Here is a 24683-nt window from a genome sequence, read left to right as displayed (position 1 = left end):
GGTAGTTAAGCAGGTGTGAAGGGGATATTCACTAAAATATAGATGTGTTTTTTGCAATGAAAGAAATCTACAGTCATTTTCTTTAGCAACAGTCCATGATTTGACTAGACAGCTTTAAATCCAGTGAGATGAAGAATGTCCAGTGTGTTTAAATTTTTAACCTGTCTCTTGTGTTTGGCTTAACGCTTGAAAATAAGGATGTTTAGAGGGGGGAAAAAATGCATTTAACATAGTATTAAATTTTCTTCACAGACTCTGACACATCTCTGGGACCTGCAATGACAAGTCAGAACAGTAGCCATGCAGAGAAAACTGGTGACATGTCCTCAAAGCAGTCAGCACCAAAAGTGCAGGTCCAACGATCTGTCTCCAGAGAAACCATCACTATTCATTTCTCTGCATTTGGGAAGGAGGAAGAAGAGGAGGAAGAGGAGTTTAAGGAATTTTTTGATGAGGAACTAGATGACCAAAGCATTGTAACAGCACTTGAAGCCAAGGAAGACCTCTGCTTTGAGCATACCGGCCATGATTTTTCTGGTCCAGCTACCTCGCTTAACGTGGCCAACTCTGCATCGCTACTCTCCTCATCACCTGCAGTTCTGCCAACTGCAGAGACTGTAAAGCTGTTGGATTCTCCTTCCACATCCCAAGTATTCAGTGCAGTGCCACTAGTCCTGTCTCCATCATCACACTCCTGTCATACAGTTAGCTTATCAGGTGCACCACCACCTGTGGAACAGAAATCCAGCCTGTCTTCTTCCCCATCCTCATCCCCTTCCAGATCAGTTGTGTGCTCTAGTGGATCATCCACAGTTTCTAGTTCAAAACCTTTTAAGGGTTTAGTCAAGTCCCTTTCAACAGATGTGGAACCAAAAGAACCCACCCCACCGATGCGACATAGACAGTTAATGAAAACCTTAGTGAAATCTCTGTCTACAGACACTTCTAAACAAGAATCTGAAGCTGTGTCTTACAGGCCACCTGACTCAAAACTGAACTTGCATCTGTTCAAACAGTTCACTCAGCCTCGAGCTACAGGTGGTGATTCTAAAACTGCCCCCTCATCTCCATTAACATCTCCCTCTGACACTCGTTCCTTTTTTAAAGTACCTGAAATGGAGGCTAAAATTGAAGATACTAAAAGACGCCTTTCTGAAGTAATCTACGAGCCTTTTCAGCTGCTCAGTAAAATAATGGGTGATGAAAGTAGTAGCCACAGGCCCAAAGCCTTATCTTCAAGTGCTTCAGAACTCTCAAACCTTTCCAGTTTGAATGGCCATTTGGAAAGCAATAACAACTACAGCATTAAGGAAGAAGAATGTGATTCTGAAGGGGACTTCTATGGAAGTGACTCTAACCTGAATAAGAACGATCAGTCAAAAGTGGCTGAGGAACATGCAAAAGAGACAGAGACCAAAAGCTCTCAGTCTGCAAGCACAAAGGACGTGAGTTTGAAAACTTCACTTGTACTTGAAAAATGTTCATTGTCTGCGCTAGCAAGCAGAGAGGATGAGGAGTTTTGTGAACTGTATTCGGAAGACTTTTCCTTGCTAGAGGATGAAAGCAAACCTGATAAACCTACCGAAACTTTGCTCAATCCAGAGATGACTGAGGAAGACGGTACTATGCTCAGTAGTGAAGATGAAAATAATCCATATGTGCAAGAGCCTAAAATACCAGTGAAAACTTTATACTTCTTAACACTGTTGGTCTATGCTTACTTTATTATCCCTCTCCCTGGCTACTTAAGTGGACTCTTATTTGGAATGGCCGTTGGATTTATGATGGCTGTCTGTGTGATTTGGCTTCTTACTCCACGTACTCCTGAATATCTCAAATTGCATAGAAGTATGACAAAGCAATGGAATACAGGAGCTCTAGACATCAAAGAACCTGAAATATTGAAGGTGAGGTCACGGCACTTTGTGTGTGTGTCTGTGTGCATTATTTTGGGTAGAAGTAGTAAACTAGATTTATTCTGAAGGTGTAAATGAGCTGAATTATCCCCATTTGTAAATAGAGTATTGTTTTAGGGTAAGGCGGCTTTGGCAGGGGCACAAATGGTTTAGTACCCAAGAATATGTAAGACTTCAGTGTCCTTAAGGATTAGTAGAAAACCAGAATTGCTTCAAAAGTAAAAGGGCAAATAGTTTTGCTGATGGATTTGAAATGATCCAGCTGAACTACTGAGAGCAAGTAGTGTCAGAGTTCAGCGTGTAAAATAGCATTTGTGCTTGAAGCTGCATCTTGTGAGATATATTTTGTTTCTGGGGTATTTTACTGTCCAGGCAGTAATTTGGCTGTCTTGTCTGTTAAGTCTAAGCAGATTCAAAAGTGTTGTGTTCAAGTAAAGCATAGATAGTTGGAGAGCATATGGATTCTCCTTAAACATAAGCTAATTAGAATGGGAGACGGAATGAGTGATGAAAGGGACATACTCGTAGGTTATGATGTCTGTGGTTCTGTGTGCTGCTATCTTGAATATTGTACTGTATAATACGGATTACAGTTCAGTAAAACGTGTGCCTGAGAACTGGGTTTAAATCAAGCTCTTAGAAGATTTATCCTTCCTCATCTTTGCCCTTCTCCATCTCCACTTCTTGTTCGGATACTGCAAGTTGCTGTCGGTTCATATGCCTGGCACATTGCTGTCTGTCCAATTGTGATCCGTACAACCACTCAGTTACTTCAGTGGCTTTGTGCTTCTTCCTTGTCCCTATCCTGCCTCTCCTAATCTCCATCTGTGATGAATTAAAATAATATTTTCCCAATTCTTAACAATAAAGCATCTAGTAGTTTCTGATGTGCAACAGAAGCATTTCAGAATGATAGTGGTACAACCTGCACTTGATATCACTTGCTTATCAGAGTATTTGTGAATGCTTTCTTGTATTTGTCTAAATATTAAATCCATCCTGAACTTTCTGAAGGTGCATCTCCAGTTGTATAACAACACAAAGGTTGTATGAATTTAAATTCATGCAGTATTGGTTATATGCTGTAGCATCTATAGTGTATTGATAGCTAATCTCATCTATCTTCAGGTAACTGAAAAGTTAGAGAAATGGGGTATAAAAGCCAACTTTTGCTGGATACAGGCAGCGATTGCATGCCCAGCCCTGATGCTACCTTGGTGTTCCCTGTTTTTCTTGAATGTTATGAGTTGTGGTCTTGATTTGCTGTTGTGAATGCAGACTGAACAATCCTGTCTACCCAAATGATTTACCTGCTGCTTACATGTACAAATGTTGACAAACTTTAAATTCTGTCCTTGTTAAGTGGGTGCTGAGACCCTTCATATAAATTTGGCTTGATACTTGAAAGCTGGTAAAGATCCTGACACTTGTTGTTGGCTGGTGTGAAGATGGCTCTTTGAGGTGTTAGGTGTTGTTCAGGAACCTTTAAACTATATTTTAATCCTTTTATCCAGGAGATACATTTTATGAGAATGGCTGTAGGCAAGAAATGAACTGTGCAGAGAAGTCTGTATGAATGTACATTGTTTTGTATGACCTGATAAGTATTTCTTGCACTCATTAACACACAAAGTAATTGTCCTTATTAGGGCTTTTTAATGCTTCAGGAGTTTAAAAACCAGCTCAGTGCCCATATTTTAGTGGAACATTATATAATGTGATTTAGAAGATTGCATGTTATTATTCCCCCCTCATACAAGTATTTTCTGTTTGCCTCTGTCAAAATGAGCACTGTACAGTTTAGGTCCTCTGAAAAAAAAAGATAAATATTTAATCTGTAACAAAACTCACGTGAATATAGTAAAATCAAACTTGATGTTCTTGCATAAAGATGTTCTCTTCAGGACTTGTTGGTCTTATATTCTGGCTTGGACTGCTTTCATGTTATTGTGATAAAGGCTATGAGTAAGATCCCTTTATGGGGCTCTAGGAGTTGGGATTCTGCCAAACTGCTGTCAAGCTATTTTTGTACAAGTATGTGTGCATTCTCCCCCATGTAAATATTGTCCGAGAAGTTTGCATTTCCCTGGTTTCACAAACTAGTGGAAAATTCCCCATAGCAATTGCCGAAATACCTGAACCTTAATATTGTCTCTCCCCAAATTGTTCCTTTGCAATGTGAAAAAATAAAATACTGTTGTGCTTGTTGGTGTGTGCTTCTGTAGATTTCTGTACTTATTTCACTCAAATGTCTTTGGTATTGAAGGGAGAACACTCCCCCCTCGCCTCCCCCCCCCAAATGCACACAACCCCCCCTGCATCTTCAGTGTATGATTTCTTATCTTCTTATTCACTTAGTCTTCAGTTCTCTAGCTTACTTTTCCTTTTTTTCTCTGCCCGCATTTTTTTTTCTTCATTAGTGTATTAGTCTTTTCTAACTTCCTTATTGACTTTCTCAAGTGTGCATTCCCTTGTGTTGTGCTGGCTGATACAAAAGGTTTTAAGTAACAACTAAAATGGAAATGATGAATTTACTTTTTCCATTAGAAAGAACTTTCATGAGAAGACTGTTGGCAGTGCCTGCTAGAGAAATGAAGCTTTTTGAGTCACAGCTGTACAGAAAGAGGAGGTTTTTTACCAGCATGCTGTTCCTGAATATCACCCAAGGGGTTTCATGTTTGATAGTGGCCTCTGGCAGACAAATGTGTTTCCCAGTTAAGGTGGTGGTTACTTCTGCCCACTTTAGACTTTTTTTGTGTCTTTAGATTCCCTGTTAATAAAAGCTCAAAAAACTGCACTACAATTTTCCTCATTTATCAAGCAGAACACTATTGAATTATTATAAAATAGTGGTAATGAGAGGGATACTAATACAATTAGTGTGATTTGAGTGATCAGCAGTCTTTCAAGAATTTCAGTGCTGGAGCATTTGATTATATCATTTAATGATAATGGATATTAATCAATCTGTTAATATCACTAAGAAACTCTGGGGACAGTCTTAATCCAGACTTGGGCTTGTATTATGAAGTTGACTCATTGATTCTTTTACTTACATATTTGAAAATATCATAGAAGTAATGATTTTTATTTAACTTGCAGACCTGCTCTGTGCCCCCAGCCCTCAGGGTCCTTCGTAAGGATCTTTTGCAGTTCCAGGTGGAACCAGGGTGGGCCTTTTAAAGCTGTTTTATGCAAATGCTTGTGTTCCATAGACAGGTGTGTTCCCTGTAGGGCCGGTATAGTTGATAGCACTGTGACGTGCTGCACTCTGAAAGCCGGTTCAGTCTCTGCCGTCTGACAAACAGGCCAAATCCTGCTGGTGCATGTATGGGTTTTTGAATAGTAACTGTGACCCTTGCTATAAAAGTCATGCTGCCCAGTATTCTAACCGGATACTTTTTCAGGTTAGTTACCAGTCTGGTGGTGAGGCACTTTCTCCTAATTTCAGCTGTGAATTCAGAGCCACTGCTGACCTTTGTAAATGGAGATCACAGGATCAGTGTAAATGGCAAGCAGCTGCAGAGTAGCATATGACTATGGTCATTGTCCTCCCTGAATTACTAAATTTCTTATTTTAACAACTTCGCTAGTACAAAAAAGACCCATCATACAGTCACTCCTCTCCTACACAAGGAAACCCATTGTTGTTTCTGTAGTTGGGAAAATTTGTCTGTTGCTAGCACGTTATGGTAACACAACTTCTCTGTTCAGATGCATTGCAAAACGGTTTCCGTAGGCTGTGAATCTTTTGTTCCAATTTCTTTTTGCAAAGAAAGGGGTGGAGGTATTTCTGCTAAAATTGTCCTTAAAATGCAGGAACTTTGGAATGAATTTCTGCTAAAATTGTCCTTAAAATGCAGGAACTTTGGAATGAATTTGGGGGTTTCTTGGATAACCTTCTCAAAAATGGTTTTTATGCTAGATGAAACAATTTACAAAAATGAAAATCGCTGAAGTGAGAAGGCAGATGGTGTTGTTTCCCCTTTAACAGTTAGTTTTATGGGGGGGGGGGAAATTCCTGCAGCTGGCACACACTTCCAGATTCACTAACAGAGTAAGGAATCATCATTTGGTGAAGTACTAACATTTCACTCTCAGCCATGCAATGTTTCTCTGTGTTACAAAGTAACTTGAAAGTTGAGTGCAAAAAGGAAACAGTGCATCCTTAGAAATTGGGAAACTGAAAATTTACTTACAAGGAGGGTTTGTAGTAATGCAATATCTCTCTCAGCCTGACTGTTGGCTAGTTGCTGTCTTAAAATAAAACCCCACATATTTGAAGTTGAACTTCTGTATCTTTTGGTTTTTGGGCTATGCCTCAAATATACATGAAGCAGCCAATCTCTTCCCTGTGTAGAAATTGCTATGTAGGCTGCTGTTTTAGGTGGTAAATCTGTTGTTCTAGATTTTGAATGCTCAGTACCTTAGGCAGCCGAAAATCATCGTTAAAAGTCTTGGACAGGTTCTTCAGTCGCTTATATCCTGATGGTTGTGCTATGGGAAGCAGCGTTTGCACTTCAGTTGGGTTTGTTACATAGACTGAGCAAGGGAGGCGGCAGTACAGGGTTTGAGAATTGTGTGTTTGGCAGATTATAGAGCTAATCCGTTTGTTTGAAGTGGAAAGCCTGGGCGCATGGTAGGGAATCAGTAAAGCAGGTGGGACTTTCCAAGGCTCCTGAATGCTGAAAGAGAAGCGGGAATATACAAACTGAGGAAGCAGAGATTCTGTTTTGTTTATTTTTGGCCTTTAAATTCAGTGTGTCTTGCTGCTGCTGGGAAGAAGGTGGCAATCTTCAAAAGGGCCTTGCCTCTGCTGTTTAGTTGTGTAGATTAAGGAAATCTTCTGGCAGAAAGGCTGGTACTGGCACTGTTACAGAAGAAATGTGATAGGAAAGTTGCTGGTCTAGTGGATGACATATGGATGAATTCAGACCCCTGTTCGCTGGGCTTGGTTAAGTCACTTAACCTGGGCTGGTCCTCGCATGTTTTTATCACAGCTGTGACTGTGGCATCTCGGTATGTGCTGTAGGGATGAAATTAAACATGACTCTAAGAGTGTTGGATAACAGTTGTATAGCTGCTGAGAAGGTATAGCAAAGTTTGTGCATCTGATGCGTGTCCCAAGGTATTCATGTCTCAACTCTCAGCTTTTCATCTTTGGATCTATGTTCATGGATTTTTACTTTGTACTATGGTACCTATGTGTATTTGTTATGAGAATTATGTGTAAATCACGCCTTGTTTTCATTGCTACATGCCCTCTGCTCAGCTCAAGTGCTGGCATCAGAAAACTCCAGCCGGTTCCATCTCCAGCAGGATGTTAAGGAAACTTCAAGTATACTCTGACCTTCCTTCTTGGGTACCAGACGTACCTGGAGGTTTCCAACCCTCCTACTGAAAATAGAAGTATAGCTTATTACAGTTATAGAAAGGGTTTGTGTGGCCAAGTTTCATATACAGATCCACTTTCCAAGTATCCCTTTCTCTTTGTGCCAGCTTCTGTCGTCTTTGGCTGAACTGCCTTGCAGAAGGCAGCAGTAAACTTTGGAGGCAGCAAATTTTTGTCTGTACATTTGCCCGGCTGCAGGCTCCAGACTTCAGTGTCTGAGCTAGAAATAGCTTGGAGATCTGATCCAGGGGGCAGGTGGGAGTCTCTCCAGAGATCTGTGGGCCATATGGGATATTCCAGTTCCGCACAGAGTGAATGGCTCACGGTGGCTTTAGGCAACTCACGTGATGTCCTTGTGCTTCAGTAAGTCCAGCTGGAGTTCCTGCCTGAAAATTAATTGCTGTCTGCTCAAAGATGTCTTGGCTTAATTTCTAGGAAGGAAATGGGATGTGCTCAAACATACATCAACCCTGCTGCGCAGAGCCTTGATGGTTTATAAAAAACTCTTCCTCATGCATTGTATTTCCTATATGGTAGTTGTATATAACCCTGTGTAAGCAAAAACACCCAAACACAAAGATTCTTCAGAGAGCATGTGTTGGTATAGGTATTTCTGTTAATAAAAGAGGTAGTCTGCTTTAGAGCTGAGCCTAGATGAATGACTTAATCTTTCCTGAACATAAAAGAAATGCTAATTTATCTAGGTTTTTCAGGGTTTATAGTGAAAATGGAGCTAGACGTTAGAGTAAGCAAAACATAGATATCACTGTTACTATGGCACCTAAGAAAGTGTGTGCTGTCTACTTTGAGAAATTATATGGCACTTAAGTAAATGAGCATTAAAATAAATTTTACATTTCTATGTGTGGGTGGAAACTTCTTCAGTAAGTTAAAATGTTGCAGTAATTTTGGGGATGTTTTGCATAAGGTAATTACAACTTTTCTGTTTTGAAGAGTGCTAGGGATGCTCCTTCAGCTCTCCCTTCTTCCCAGCAGTGGATGCTCTCCCCGCTACTACTCACCTAGGTATTTGTAAAGATGCCAGTTTACTTTATGCTCTAGGGTATGGCTGTTTAAGTCTATCTCCTTCACTTTCTGTTCACATTAATGAATGTTGAGTATATTTTGACGTGCAGGTAGAAGTAATTATCAAAATATGTTGTATGGCAAGTTAAGAGAAGGAAAACTTGTCCTCCTTGAATGAGTATTCTGGCTTGTCTTCTGCCCCATTTATTATCTCGCATTTTCTGTAATCAGATGTTAGAGGAGTAACATCACCCCCATAGTTAGAGTCAACACTTACAGGCTTGTTACAGCAGGGCTGGTTTGTTTGTTTTCTGTTTTTTTCACTGCACAGAAATGAATGAAATTTAATCCACATGTATGACTCCTGTGTTTGTAACTGGGAAGTTACACAACATGTTAAATGATCTTAAACGGTGATGGTGCATTAAAACAAACTCCATTGTGGTCTTCCACTCAGTGCTTAATTGTTGGTGATTAAAATGTCAGTGCTGTCCATAAGCAGACTGTTTGTCTTGCCTTGACTGTTGGTGATTAAAATGTCCATACTTGCTCTAAGCAGACAGGCTGCTCTGCAGCATGCCCTTACTGCCTGCCTTGTGGCTTTTCCCAGCAAGCCTCTGCCTGCAGATCTCAGTGTTTCACAAAGGTGAGGTGAGAGAGCTACATATACAAAATAATTTAGTCAGAAAAAACAAATTACGTGCTTGGGATACAGTCCTCATCTCATGCTGTTAGTTTGGTGCTATCTTATTTAGGGCATTTACTGCTTTGTTGTATTTGTGCCATAAGTGAAATAACTTTGGCAAAAGCTTGGATAATTATTTAAAACTTTTATGTATGTGCTGTACTTGGCTTTCCAGCAGTTTAAAAGTCTGTTAACAAGCGTTTTCTTTGCTAGGGATGGATGAATGAGATTTATAATTATGATCCAGAAACATACCATGCTACATTGACTCACTCTGTTTATGTGCGACTTGAAGGAAGCACCTTGCGACTTTCAAAACCCAATAAAAATATTTCTAGAAGGGCTGTGTACAATGAGCCAAAGCCTGAAGTCACGTATGTCAGCCAGAAAATTTATGAACTTACAGAAAGCAAGGTGAGTGTGCCATACTTACATCTGATTTTAACAAAGAATACTTTGAAACTTTTTTTAAAAAATGTTTCTACTTGTCTAGTTTCATGTTCTGTCCTTATGTAAACAAAACTGTTATTGTGACTAACTTGCAAAAGATTGTGCTGAGGAGGAAGATTGAGCAGGTTTTAGAAAAAATTACATATTTACACAGTAAGGGAAAAGCATGATTTTCCTCTGTCAGTTCAGAGCAGAAGTTAACACATGGGAGTTTGGAGAATGATTCCCCATGCATTAGATTACAGCGTGACTGTTCTGAAGCTTACACCAAAATGCATAATCTTTGGTGGTTGTCTCTATCCCAAAGCAGGTGGCTGGAACAGACATGACTCGCTGTTGGTACCCACTGTCTAGGGAAAGAGATAGGGATTTTTGCAGTTGGAAGGGTGCGTTAAGAATAACACTGGGACAGTTTTCCTACATGTTATTTGCCTCCCTCAAATCTATGAAGAGTTGCCACGTGAGGTTGATTCTATTGGCATTGTATTAAGTAATACATCAATACCTCATTATTAAAATAAAAGAATGGATTTTCTTAATGTGCTGCATCAACAGAGGGCCTTGGCAGTACAGATGTGGGAGGAAACTATGCTTCAGTTGTCTGTGGAAGTTAGAGGGAGAGAGGGACAGTGAGGAAAACCTCCCTTCGTTTCCCCAAGTCAGTATGGGAAAGGTTCTTGGTGTCAGCTCTGCTTTCCATTAAAGGAAGATGGTGAAAAAGATAAAGCAAAACTTAGATTCCCACCTGTTGCAGATTTGTTTTCCCATAATGAAGACAAGCAAAGCTATCGCATGCTACAAGAGCACTTGACTCACAGTTGTTCCCCATTGTATCTTAGAAAAATTTCCAGTACTTCCCCCCCCCGCCCCCCCGTAACCCAGCCCCAGTTGGTTACAAAAGTGCCAAGTGCCTTGACTGTAATAAGCGAATGATGGCTATTCTCCAAGGTATTTACCCACAGGTTTTGGAGAACACTGGTTAAGTTCAGCCGCTAGATAAGAATTTTAAACCTTGTCACTTATCTCATCGCTTGCATTGACTCAACTTTCTCTGAATATACTGAATTTAGAATATAATTATCTGCACATCAATTCTATAGCTTGCTTCTTACATGCTTGATGTGACTATTGCCAACTTCAAGCACTCAATTTCATGAGGTGGGTCTGAAAAGTTGAGTTTAAAACTCAGTTAGGATTCTTATCTACCCCATGGTCACAGAAATAAGGCTCTTGTTTTTTTCTATTTTTTCTGCATATGTCTGAGAATAAGGTCTTCTAAATGAAAACTGAGTTTCTAATCCATGTGATTGTATAAGTCTAAGCTACTTCAGTGGTCTTTGTTTTAATTCCAAAGCTATGGCTCACCAGAGACATAGTGATAGCATGGACTGGACATCAACCAGCTATAAGTTAAGAATCAGTTAAACCCAGCAGATAAAATGTAGGATCTGTATCTTTTGCATTCCTGTGTTCTTTATGTGAGTATAGAAAGGCAGAAGATACAATTGAAAAATAATTTCATTTATCATTCAGATTTCCCTGGTTCCTAAGAGTCTGGCACGAAAACGGATTTGGAATAAGAAGTACCCTATCTGCATTGAACTCGCTAGACAGGATGACTTTATGGCTAAGGCCCAGACTGAAAAAGAGAACGCAGAGGAAAAGTTATCTGCTGAAAAAGTGGACTTGAACAACGAAGAATCCAAGAAACCTCAGGATGGAGCGAAGTATACTAGCCAAAAGGATCAAGTGCTTTATCTCTTTGGAAGGACAGGTAGGGAGAAGGAGGAGTGGTTCAGAAGGTTCCTTCTTGCATCCAAGCTGAAGTCTGAAGCGAAGAAGCCATCCGGTTTATGTGGGAGCAAGCCAGGTATTCAAATTTTGTGTTCTAGTAAAAGTGTCTATTAAAAGAAACAAACCAAAGTTATGTTTTCAAAGTGGTAGTTATAGCAACTGTGGAGCCATAGTGATCTTTACAGACAAATAATACTAAAGACACTATTCTGCTCCTTATCTTGGCCTCTCATTCCCACCTTCCCACCCTGCCTTTTCCTCTCTTGCCTGTATACTTGGCTATATGCCCTCAACTATTCTTACTATTTTTAGACTGTTTTATGTGAATACAGTGTTTTTCAGTGACTGTAACAACTCCTGTAATTTTTGTAAGGATGAATTGTTCAATCTTTTTTTTTCTCTGCCGTGTTAGAACTGATGTCCACATTTGCAGTATTAGACCTAGTCCTCTTATTACCCATTCTTCATTCTCCATCCTTCCTTTTGCTCCAGTTTCCTGTAAACAATAAAGAGCTTTCTCATGGGTTAATGTCACAAGAAAACACATTTTTCTGTTTAGATAAAAAGTCCTGTGCTAATATATTTATCTGAACCAACGAACATGTTAGTCTACAGTGTTGAACAAATGTTTGAAATATTAATTTAAACCATCCTCTGATATAATTTAAAATCTGAATGACTCATGCTTTTCTGTCTTTATTCTCTGAGAAGCTTTTTAAAAATTGGTCAACATCATTATTTCTGGCACATAACTTCTTAAAATGCAAATGCAAAATTAATGGCTAATTAAAATTCTAATAGTTACACGCTTTTGACAGTCCTTTTAATTATAACAGTCTATAATTAAAAAAAAAAAAAAAAAAAAAGGTATAGGTACATTTTAATCATCTGACTTTTATTTTAGGCATTCCCCAGCAGGGCTGTTGGGAACTCTGCCATATGTTGTACATATGTGAGTGTCCATATTTAAATATGCTATTGATCAGCTGAGTATTCCAGTCACACATACTGCTGAGTGCTGAATCATACTAAATATTGACTAATTTGGGTTTAGGACTACCTAAGCACACAGTGGTGGAATTTACTTTTACCTTTCAAAAGGAGAAGGCACTGCTCTGAACGGTCTTTTTTCAGAATAAATTAAATCTGCAAGCTAATTTTGTTCCTTTAAGTGTTTGATTAGTGGTCTGTTAAACAGATATTATTCCTTTTGATTTAGGGATCTTGCCAACACACAGTAGAACCGATAGTCAATCTGGAGTTCTCACACACAGCCGAAGCAGCAGCAAGGGAAGTGCAGAAGAAATTGCATCCCAGCCGAAGCACAAGGATCTGGCTGGCAATGTGCGGCAGAAAATGCTTCTGGACTACAATATTTATATGGCAAAGTGTGTTCCACATGAAAAGAAAAGCCCTTCAGGTAGTCCAGTCCTCAGTGCAGATAGCAGCCCTACAGCTGTGAAAAAGGTAATACATCTTTTGGGAGAAAAGTATCAGAGGTGGTGATACATTTTATCTTGTCAACTACTACTTTAAAAATTAGTTGTGTAGAAAGAAAAATTAATTACTTTAACTACAGGTTGGCCCTAAACTTTTTATGAAGTCAGTGTGGGTTTTCAGGCTTGCCAGTTCCCTGTTGTCCACAGTTTCTTCTTAATGTGACATAAAAGTTTTTCATTGATTTAGTTTGATTTCTTATTTCACAAGAACGTCTGTGTTTTTTCTGGCTTTTGCAGTGTCTTGTACCTAAAAGATTGTACAGCTGAAGGCAATATGTCTGTACATTTTCTTCATTAAGAATGCACGGGTGTGTCCCAAAAGAACTTATGCTTAAGATTAAATCAAACAAGGAAAAAAACCCAAACCAAACCCTCCACAAACCTCATTTCCCAATAGCAGTAAAAAGTTACTTTTTTCTGTGTATATTCTAAAGTAGATTGAGGAAAAGCATATTTTTGAGGTTCTGGCTTGTTGAAACAATTTAAGTGGAATTTTTAGTACTTGGTAGTAAAATTGATCTTAATTTTCTGCTCTTGGTAGGGAGCTAAAGGCCTTCTATGATTCCTGAGTGCATCTGAGCACCTGATTGGGACAGAACTGTCATATAACACAAGTATTAGTTGTACACTGTTCATAGAAGTTTTTCAGTGCAGATACTACACTATAAATTCTGTTTTCAGCCCTACATTTGGCTTCACTCATGCACTCTGGACCACATGAAGCAGTGCTTTTTGTCTTGGACCTGGGAACTGTTTTTCTGTTGCATCTTTCAGAAAGTGCTTAACCTCTTCAGTTGTTCTCCTCAAGAATGATGTTTTGGCCCTGTTGCCATGAATAGGGTTAGGAATTTGCCTTTAGTATGTATCTGATAGCCCTCTGGCTGTGGCTTTGACAACAGTGGGACAGTTTTTACTGCAGTATACCTGCTGCTTGGGTTGATTGAGGGACAGAAATGGTATTGGGTCTCATATAGACTACAGCTTGATTTGGACAGTCTTGCTCAAAAAGGCTTAAGGTATGGATGGATGGATGGATTGTATGATTTCAATTCTTAAATATCTTTTAAAGCAACACAAAATGGCTGATGTGTTAGTATTGCGTAGTACATGGCAGTGTAATAGTGAACAATGTCTATAGCTCTGTCTAATCCTTTGGCCTTTTGGGCTGCATTTGAATCACTCTTAATAAACAAGAACCTTAATATTAAGTACGACACTCCTAATAAATGGATCCTTGACGTTAAGTGTGATCACCGTTCATTGAAAAGACGTAATTCATGTCATGCATCTTTGTTGCCGGACTTTCATACAATGTCCAGAAAGCAGTAGGAGGCCATGTTATAGCATACAAATAAACAGATCTTGTGTTCCCCCAGGAAAAAAAAAGATATTCTAGCTCCCAACAACCCCTGAAGCAGTGGTGAATTCACTGCTGCATCTGGCACGTGTCAGAAATCATTCTATAAATAGATGAACGCTGCTGGCAGGAAACTTGCGTCACAGCAGAAGCTACTAACCCAGCGATTCTGCCTGCGTGAGGCTGTAGCTACTGGGAGCAGTCCTTGCCAAGAAATGATGTTCAGAACTGTAGCATCTACCTGACTGCTCTTAGAAAGCACTGCTTTTCTGCTGGCTTCAGGATTTCTGCCTGTAATAATAATGAAAGGTGGTGAATTCTCCTTTCATTGCAAGCAGTTGAGAGACACTCAATATGTTGTCTTTCCTTCATGGAAAACTCCTGGTTTTAATGAAATGCATGGAAGCATGTACACACCGAAAAGTATTCCAGCTGCCTTTGCTTTTGTGTCTGTAGTCAGTGATGCAACACCCGAACATGTAATATCTCTCAGTGTTTTGAGATGGTGCTCAAGTAAATAAAGACATAATCCTCTTGGACTGTAAACAAAACCTTTAATGCAGCAGAAGGAATAATACAGTTCCTGAAGCCTATATACAGACATTGGAAGGGAGAGTGTGCTTCCCAGTACTGTGTTTGTTTATCATCTATTTGTGATGTTTCTGAACTGGATTTAAGGATGTAAGATTGGGTCTTGCTTTCCAATTTTTTTATAAAACAAAGGAAGAGTAGAGTAGCGGTTCTTCTAGATCCTGTTAGGAAGAGAGAGTGTCTCTACTACAGACTCAGTTATAAGGCTGGCCATTTTGGGCCTGTCTGCTTTTTCTGCCAGAGGTTAAATTACATACAACTTTATCATTTCATTGCCAGAGGTCAATCTATATCTATGTGGTCTCATTTACTCTGTTGCACGTCAGGATGATGACAAGCAAGCTCGTGTCAGGCCAGCTGATGTGGTTGTAAAGCTGCTATCTGTGCCGAGCATTTAGTGTTCTTAGCTAACCTGGGCTATGACACTGAACTTTCCAGTGTAAATGAGGCCTTTTCTGACCTTTGTAGAATTTAGAGAGCTGACTAATCTGCTGGGTGTTTTCAGTTACCAGATGCCCATGTGGAAGCTGAAGAAGAAGAGCAGGAGGCCTGGGTGAATGCTTTGCTTGGAAGAATATTTTGGGATTTTTTAGGAGAAAAGTATTGGTCTGATCTAGTGTCAAAGAAGATCCAAATGAAACTTAGCAAAATAAAGGTAACTAATCTGGAAACTTGCATGACACATTCCTTATGGAGGAAAACAAACACATAGTCTTTGAGTTTTAAAACAGTAGAAGAAACACTTATTTCACACCTACATGTAAAAGACAAATAAATGTGATACAGAGTTCCAATTCAGCTTTGCTATCCGTTTCACAGTAGTATCTCAACATGTTAACTTTGCTGCTTCAGTTTCAAATTAACTACAGCTGGATTAACTATTTGTGAAGTTTTTATGTAAAAAGTAGAAGTATTATTGTATATACTTCAGGGATAAATAGAACTGATTATAAATTATGAAATCTGCTTTGGGAAACAGTAGAATGCCTTTAAGGTGGAGGAGATCAGGGAACTGCAATTCTAATCTATTCCTATTAACTTCAGAGGTCAGTGGGAGTAATAGTCAGGGAAAGAGCTGTCTGTGGGGTGATAGGGATATAATTGTGCATCAACTGCATAAGCTCAAAGGGTGAAGGGAGGAGTGGTGCTTTTGAATGACTTCTGGGTCTTCCCTTTGCATTCTGTAACTCTTCTGAACAGCAGCAGTTAATCACAGGCCTGTTTAGCTCCTGATGTTTGGGGAGGAGTTTGCCTGTTCCTAAAGGCAAAGGAAGATGTAGTTTTCCTGACAAAAGCTCTGAATTTTAGCTGCCAGCACCAGCTGTGAGATAGTGTTTTGAGATAGTGATTTGGGAAATAAGCAGTAACCTAATTCTGCCCTGGCTGTTTCCACAATTGTGACAGCAGGGTACCCAAGCATCACATTGAAAACAGTTTAAGTGGAAAGACTGGGAATGGGGGCTGGATGTGTTTTTGATAGATTAAAGCACTGTCTGTTCACACGAGATGGAATTTCTATCAATAAGAAATACTTACAGTAAATGGAGATACCCAAATCATTGTGATTCTGTGCCTCTGTTATGCTAAAATGATGATACAGATTTAAAAGCTATTGTGCTATGAAAGAATTTGCCAAAGATAAAAATAGCTGAGACGTTGATATAACTGCAACTATAAAATATGTGACTGAATTTAAAATCGAAAGAAGTCTTTGATTTTTATTCACAGTAAAATAGGATTTATACTTCATTCTGGAGCTTTTTACATGCTTTGACTAAAAAGCATGCTTGAGGATTAAGGTCAGCATCTGAACTTCAGCATAGTTTTAAAAACATTCCAAGTTCAGATGCTGAATCTCTCCCTAAAATATTATTTTGAAATTGATAACTGCAAAATCCTAGACTTGGAAGAAATTTGTGTAATTGTATTTGTGTTCTTTCACTGGTGGCTTTTCAGCTCAATCCATTCCTTAAGTTTAATGACCTTTCTTCTCTGAGGAAGTGATGTTTAGTTCCATAACATGGATTTGATTTTTATGTTCTGTTTTTTTAGCTGCCGTACTTCATGAATGAGCTAACTCTAACTGAGCTTGACATGGGGATAGCAGTGCCGAAGATCCTTCAAGCCTTCAAACCTTCTGTTGATCACAGAGGTAAAACACATGCTGCTGCTTCTGGTTTTGATGGGTTCATTCCTTTGTACCTGTGGAGAACAGAATTTTGATCTGTTTATCTTGTGGGTGTTTTAATCAGAGGAAGGTACACTTAGTAAGAGCTTATTCTGAGGAGGTACTGAGTGGTCTCATCTCCAATAGTAGTAGCATCAGGCTTGGTATAAACATAGTTCTGTAGGTATGGAAATATGATCATGGCTTTCCATTGGAAATAATTACTGAACTAAACTAAGATTTGCATGCAACAGAGATGCGGACCTGTATCTGATACTCTGTTATGGACTACAGAGAGCAATGTACATCTCCTCAGGACAGATATGGTTCTGTACCATAGCAGAAAACAGATTTGGCTCTCTTCAGGAGAAGTTGCCCTGTTCTGAATACAGTGATTCAGAAAATACAATTGTAAGAACTCCTAAAACAAGAATATAGTGTTGCTTTGAAAAGAAACTTCAAAATACAGCATCATTTTATGTCCTTAATATTAAACGTGGATTTTTTTTTTTTTTTTTTTAAGGTGAGTGACTTTCATACTGCTGCTTTATGAATCAGAAGTGGGTTTTGTTTTTTTTTTTTCTTTTCTGTTCTTTCTGGCTTGCATATGGTTGCAGGCGTATATTTGAGGGGATACTCTTGTCGCTTAAGTAGTTTCACAAAAAGGCAAACTGGGGTTAATGTTTTTTAGCTTCAAAAGCGTTCTACATGCTGAGGAGAGGTAGATGCCATCTTTCTTTTAAGACATGTGATCAGAGCAGTTTTTAATTTAAAATTGTTTCTGAGTTTATTAAGTGTTCCTTAACTTGTCTCCTCTCACTCCATTCACTCCTTTAGTTACCATATTGTTACACTGGGCTGGAGAAGTGAAAGAGAATTATTTAATGGGAAGTTTCTAATTGGACTAAAGGGAAATATTTCCTTGGAGGACCTGTTGTGGTGCAGCTACAGATTGCATGGCGAACAACTTATTTTTGTTTTAAACTCCTCTTTCAACTCTTAGATGAAGATACCAAAACCATTTCTAGATGGTGCTGAAACCAATAAACTGGTAGTGAGATGGTAGGAATTTAATGAATTTACAATACTTGTTAAGAGTGTCAAAAGCCTCTGGAGAGGCTCTAAATTACAGGCCAGTAATGAGCCTAACTTCAGCAAGTCTCAGGAGCATATTTAGAACAATAACAACAAATATGGACAGAGCAAAGTTTGAACAGATAACTAGCTGAAAATCATAACAGGCTCAATCTTCACTAGCTCTCCTATGCACAGTGTTTCTAAGTGAGGAACAGACTGTCGTGTTTATGTAGTATCTTCCCAGAGCATGAGGGTATTGAACACACAACAGGTATATAGTACCATGTCCTTTCTTACAGCGCTGGTTGGAGGAGAATGCAGTGCGGAACTCCGGGGTTTGAGGGGGATTTCTCTTCACTGAGGTGGTTTGTCTCTTAAAGATCTTAGTTCCACTAACTGTTCTTAAAGGTCAAGCAACAGTGGTTCCCCAGGATGGTAAATTTGTGATAGAATTCAGCTGTGCACAGTATTAGATAACGAGCAAGTTTCTGCTTAGAAGCAATTTAGGCTTCATCGTTGCTTGTATTATATAGTTTGGACATGGTCTTTTTAAGTTTTGTTTAACTGTAGTTTTGATGTAAGACTCATTTGTCTGCCAGTCTTACTACAGTGCTCTTCTCTAACTCAGATGAACAGTTATCATCAGACCTTTGTAAGAATACCAGATGCATGAAATTCAGGAGGAAATAAATAAACTTTATCACTAATATTAAAAATGTTGTGCCACTCAAATCGCTGACTAAAAGCATGAGAAGGTTAGTAAGCTTTAACCTTTCCCTCATAAAAGTATGAACAGAACATACTTTGGGGAATTATTAAAATTCTCTTGGACATACGTAACATGTTAACTAATGCTGCCTGTTGTAACCAAATGCTATTGTTTGCCCTTATCTCACTTGAGACTTGCAGCTCTTTGGGGAAAAGCCTTATCTATAAAACACTGGGTACTTTGCTCTCAACTTCTTGAAAGTATGTTTTCCACTGAGCTTTTTAAACAAAGCATGTTTGAAAAGAGCAAATTGTTTTGTTGTCATGAGGAACAAAACCTGTCTTTTAAAAGAAATAAAAATTGAATAGATGGAATAAGCTCATGTGCACTCAGTATTCGGGGAACTAAAACATATTGCTGCTCCTTGTTGCATGCTTGCTGCATGGGATAGTGGGTTCTCCACAGTATTTATGACATCCTCTGGTGTTCACAGTAGCAAAGTGGATTCACCATTGGTAGAAATTTTATTTTGAGTTACAGAAAACAAAGTGAAAACTTTTTAAAATCATGAACTATATGATGCTTGCCAGGTGGTTTTGTGGTTTCTTTTTAAACGAACTTACGCTTTGGGGTTCTTGTCAGAGTGTTTCTCTTTGCCTAGATTTAAACATTTTTAAAAATTACTTTCTCTGTTCTCATAACTTTAGTTGTAACCAAAGACTGTAGTTCTAAGTCATGAGATAGGATTTAGGAGACTGCTGAATACTTGGCTTCAATTAATTGCCCACAACAGCAGTGAGAACAACCAACTCCTTCAGTTTCTTGTTCAGTTAAATTGTGGCAAGCAAACATTTATGGTAGATTTTTGTAGTCCTTGTAACTTCTTTCATATTGTCGAATGACATGTGAACTCTTAATACCTGAGTTTTTAAGAGCTTGCAGTGAATAATTACTGAAATAACTTGTTTTGCTATTGTACTTAAAAGGACATAAATAAATAAATAAGGGGATGATAGTTGGAAATGCTTGTTTTCATAAGGATAAATGTATTTGTTGACCTATGAATAAACCACATAGAAGAAAAAAAAAAAAATCTAAAATTTCAGGCCAGTATCCAGAATGAACACTTTTAAGAATTTTTTCTTAAAGTGTTTGAAACAATCAGTCATTTGAGGTGGCCTTTTGTGAGACTTTAAAATGCAGTTACTAGTTGTGATGTTCTTTGTTTCATCCATACTTTTTTTTACCAGTGCTTGATTATGAAGAAAATATTTTTTTATTATATGGCTTCTCTAAGTAACTATAAATTTGTTAACAGCCAATGTTAGGAAAAAATTAATCCTGTTAATACAGTCCTATTTGGGTGACAGCATATGCTACAGTATTTACTGTACTTCTGTCAAGGCTAGGGAACCAGATAGCCTGGATAAACTGTACCATCTGCCCAATTCTTTACCCCCTCATGCTCCCCTACCTCCCCTTTTCCCTCTGGAAAATGCGTATGAATGTTTTCTGGCCAGGAATTTTCCCTCTCAGTAATGGCATCCTTTGCTTAATTTGATCTACTGTTAAAACAACATTGATATTTGAAGCATGCTGACTCATTGGTTATCCAAAAGGTCTGTTTAGCTGTTTTCTTGTTTCTGGTGATCTTACTGCTACTTCATTACTGTAAAGAGGAAGGATCTATATAATCTGTATAAGCTTGTGTTTGAGTTCTTCTGTTTTGTTTTAGAATGGCATTAGAAAACCTATATGATGGAAAAGAATAATTTGGGTTGGTAAAGAAGCAGCTTGCCTTCAGTACTGCTTCCAGCATGTAATCTCATAGTGTACCAATGACCTGGTCTTTGAGAATTTCTGTTAATATAAATGGGTGGGATTTAGGATAATGCCATTCTTCTGACATATTTTTTGCAGAAAAGAAAACAGTTGTTCTTTAACTGAAAAACCGTGTCTTTTCTAGATCAATCAAACCCAAAGAGTAGTTACCATTAATTGCTTCCAAGTAAGTAAATTAAAAGTAGAATGCATTAGTAGTTGATGTGCCACATACTATTAGGGAGGGCATATTGTGTGCAGCTGCAATGTCTGGAAAAGGAAGATGCATAATCTATGCTTAGTGGCATCTGATTTCTAATCTCTGGATCACAAATACCCTACAGCTTTTTTTTTAATTGATGGGACTGCAGGGTGTCACTTAAGAGGCAGGACCTAATCTTGCAATTATTCCCAAGACAATTCTTTTTTGTGATTGCGATAAGCAAATAATCTGCCCAGACAATAGGATTTAACTTAATACTACACGTCTAGAATTGTTCTAAGTAATGACCCTGTTTGCTGTGAGTCATAAGAAGAATGCCTATAGCTGAGCTACTGAGCAAACCTTTTCATACTTCTTTGATACACCATTGTCGAAAGCAAGAGACTGCCGGTTGTGATGTATGACAAGCAATATTGCTCTGGGATTTCAAGTTTTTTCTTCATTTGGACAGTGTAAGTAATATAGAGGAGTGTCCCCATTACTGTTTGGCTTGGAGTAGTACTGTAAATAGTTTTGAAGTGAATCCCTGATTGTATTCTATTATTTTCTTTATCTTGATTCAGATCTCTTAAGCAGTTTAGGTGTGCATAAATCACACTTTTTTTTTTTTTTTTTCTTTTTTGATCATTAGCTGTACTCACTGATCTATCTTTCAGCATGGCTTTGATTTATATCTGAACATTCAACTTTGTTCCATGAGCTTAATGTGAAGAGAAAACTTGCTTTGATAAGCTTTTAATTATTTGTGAATTAATGACATAATTGGTTAATGAAAAATTAGGTTTTCTCTTTGGAAAAAGTGTGTTGTACAGACTTTTTTAAACAAGTTTTGGCTTGACATTAAAATAAGATGATTGTGACTGTTCTTAAAGTGACTTTGTTGTTGTTGTTTTTAATTTTAGGACTTTGGATTGATTTGGAAATGTCCTACAATGGATCTTTTCTAATGACCCTAGAGACCAAGATGAACTTGACCAAACTTGGTAAAGAGCCACTTGGTGAAGCACTTAAAGTTGGAGAGATTGGCAGAGAAGGGTAAGGTATTACAATGGTAGAATCAAGCAAGAGCTTTCATAGTGAAAAAGTGAAATTTTCCTTGCATATATGCAGCGCTGGCTCTGCAGTAGTTTGAAAGGAGTTGGCGTGGTTGCATACACGTGTGTGTAACACTCAGCCTTTCTGTGCAACTTTACTGTTTGATTACACCATTGATAATTGTCTTAATGAAAGGCTTTTGTAGTACAATAATTTTTTATGTCTATTTTAGTAGGATTTTAAAATGTTCTCTGACCAAAATTTAGTTTTGTCTTATGCTTGATTTGGGGTCTTAGCCAGTAAGACTTGAATATTGGAGGTACACATATGCAGATATGGAGATAAGACACATGTAACATGCTACTACAGCATGGTACAGCTACAGTTGTAAACCATATAATGGTAAACACCTGTGGAAGGTAAATAGGCTGTAATTGTTATGTAAAAACTTTTTCAGTAGCTTTATTGCATCATGGGAATAATCACAGCCCTACTTTAGTCTCCTATTTTGCTCATATCCTGCTTCTATTTACCTGCTATGTCTAAGTGAAATGCCTTGTAGATGGATTAATTAGAAAACACGCATACTGTAACTTACCTAACTTATATTTGTGCTTTTCCCTCTCATTTTTATGATGTTTAAATTTCATCAATCTGTCCATTAATATTAACCTAGTGAGTGACACCTGTCAAATAGCCATCCTGTCAGCTGCGGAGTGTTGATTCTCTTTGTGCTGTATTCTCTTTGTACTTAAGAAATCTGCAGTCCTTGAACAGTAGGTGTTCTCTGATTTAGTGTACAACCACTGCCAACAAATCAAGAAAATATCTCTATATCTGGCCATTTGTTTAGATATGAATAAAATGTTCTGGTCTTTCAGAGGCCATTTGTTTAGATATGAATAAAATGTTCTGGTCTTTCAGAATTAAGGTACTAGATGCTTTGTATACTCATGTTGTAGCTCTGACCATTTATTCTGAGATATCTTGAAGTAATACTTACAGCAGCACTATATTACAGTGCAGTCATGACAAGAAAATAGATGTGAAAAAACTAATGGCTGCATGATCTCATACACTGGTAGAAATTCAGAGAATTTAAAATCAACCTAGATTCTCGTTGTCACTGCTTGAAATAAATATTTCTGAATTTACATCAGTATAATTGGTAGGTGTGATTTTTTTGGAAAATCCCTTTAATCTTGTCCATGCAAAAAATGGGGGATAGAGAAGGCATGTCTATACAAATTGGAATTCTTGTTTTCTCCCCCATCTCTTCAGGATTTTCTTTGCATATTTTTGTATCAGTCTAGACTGTGCAAGAATGGCCTCAGAAATAATTGGTGAACACATTGATTTCATATTTAAAAATCAGCTTGATTCTAGCTGAGCAGTAGGCCCCCAGCAACACAAATGTAAATGTCTGTAGCTAAGCAACCAAATACTTGAAGGTATAACCATTAACTGTATTGCTTCCTGCACACGGCTGTAATGTTTTAAATGCTCAGGGCCAGGTACCATGCCAGCTTTACGTCAAGAGCAGTCTAATGTATTCTAGTTGGAATGAGGGTTTTTTTGGTTGCTTCGTTGTTGGTTTTTTCCTTAAATACAATGGTGTTATAAACAAACGAACAAATTAAAGACTCTGAGAAGTATAGAACAGTTTGATTCTCATCTATGCTTTCCATTGTGTTGTGTTAATTTTACTGGCTTTTTAAATTATCAGTTGACAATTGCTGTGCCAAATCAAACCATTCTGCATGCACTTGCATCCACAATCGTATTGTCTGTAAGTGATGCATGTTGGTTGCTTTGCTCATTTCTGTCCCTCAAGAGCCTAGAAGAAACTGCCTCTTAAGACGCAGTAACCACAAACTCATGTAAGAAAAGCATCTACTCATGCGGAAAGAGGAGGGTGGGGGAAAGAGTGCTGAGTTTTAACTGTCCTTGGATATTGTGGGTGTAAAGCAAGACAAGTTGTTCAACGTTGCAGTCCATTCTGTCATTGCTGCTGCACTACTGTTTGAAATGAAGTGTGCTTGCTGTTATACAGTTTGATAATGCCGTCTTGGATGCACTCTCAGGAAAATGCAGCTCTCAAAAAGGGTGGAAAAGTATTTAATTGCCAATTTTATAAAATTAATACAGTAGCAGGTTCTATCATACCAGAGATTAGGCAAATGCAGGCAGGCTAACCCCAAATTACCGCAGTTTCTTACCCCATCAGTCCTTTTTGCTATGTTGTACCATGTAAAACCAAACCGATAAATGGCAATTCATAAAATATTGTGCAGTCTGCTCAGGAACAGTACTGTAGCTCCAAAGTGTTTTTCTGCCAATGTTTGTGTCATATAAATGGTCCATTGTATGCAGAGATCCCCTGAAATCTCACTCAAGCTTATTTATTGTTGCTTTGTTTAATGCGAGGAAATCTTGTGGTCTTAGCCAGTTGGTGCAGACGTGTGGAAGCACTTCAGAGGGCCCCGTTACCTAGGCAAATAAAACACCTTATTGCAACAAGCTGACACCTTTGAGAGCCTTGAAAATGCACTGTGCATGCTTTGGACTGGGTGGTATGACGCGCACAGGAAAGCAAAGTGAGGTCACCCCCAGGTAGAAAATGTGTAGTTTGAATCTGACCTAAAAACGTGAGCTTCTCTCTGAGAAACAGCTCCAGCATTGCTATTTGGGCCAGTGACATGAACCATCCGCCACCCCCTAGGTCCTCAGGGAGGTGGTTTGGTTTGGTGTGCTGTTTCACTCTTCTGCAGGTACAAAATGCATCTCTGGGTAAGAAGAGGTTTACGATTCTGATTCCGTAGCTCGGGTAGCAAATTCTTCAGTGTAGAGAGGTCATGGGATTACTGCTCCAGTTCTTAAATAGGTGGTTGGGAAGGAGTGCTGTGTGCTGTGAGCTGTGCTTGAAATGTCCTTTTACATT

At 38.5% G+C, this 24683-nt stretch overlaps 1 protein-coding gene across 15 annotated transcripts in view; it reads left to right on the top strand.

Annotated features, from left to right (window-relative positions):
- Positions 1 to 24683, top strand: part of TEX2 (testis expressed 2) — a 69644-nt gene that overhangs the window by 37727 nt on the left and 7234 nt on the right. For 13 of the 15 annotated variants that reach the window (XR_007507412.1, XM_049811608.1, XM_049811619.1 and 10 more), the window contains 7 exons: positions 253 to 1907; positions 9233 to 9433; positions 11003 to 11339; positions 12483 to 12730; positions 15216 to 15365; positions 16763 to 16862; positions 21610 to 21742. Coding sequence is in view for 12 of the 15 variants with exons in the window: in XM_049811608.1 (XP_049667565.1) it covers positions 253 to 1907; positions 9233 to 9433; positions 11003 to 11339; positions 12483 to 12730; positions 15216 to 15365; positions 16763 to 16862; positions 21610 to 21742 (2824 nt within the window). In the remaining 3 variants the exon portion in view is untranslated. Of the gene's footprint in view, positions 1 to 252; positions 1908 to 9232; positions 9434 to 11002; positions 11340 to 12482; positions 12731 to 15215; positions 15366 to 16762; positions 16863 to 18582; positions 18710 to 21084; positions 21160 to 21609; positions 21743 to 24683 lie in introns of those variants that run through there. The other 2 variants (XR_007507414.1, XR_007507413.1) reach the window with 2 other exon arrangements.

This window comes from Accipiter gentilis, chromosome 10, assembly GCF_929443795.1.
Source record: "Accipiter gentilis chromosome 10, bAccGen1.1, whole genome shotgun sequence".
Lineage (NCBI taxonomy): Eukaryota > Metazoa > Chordata > Aves > Accipitriformes > Accipitridae > Astur > Astur gentilis.
This window is presented reverse-complemented; position numbering and strand designations above follow the sequence as displayed.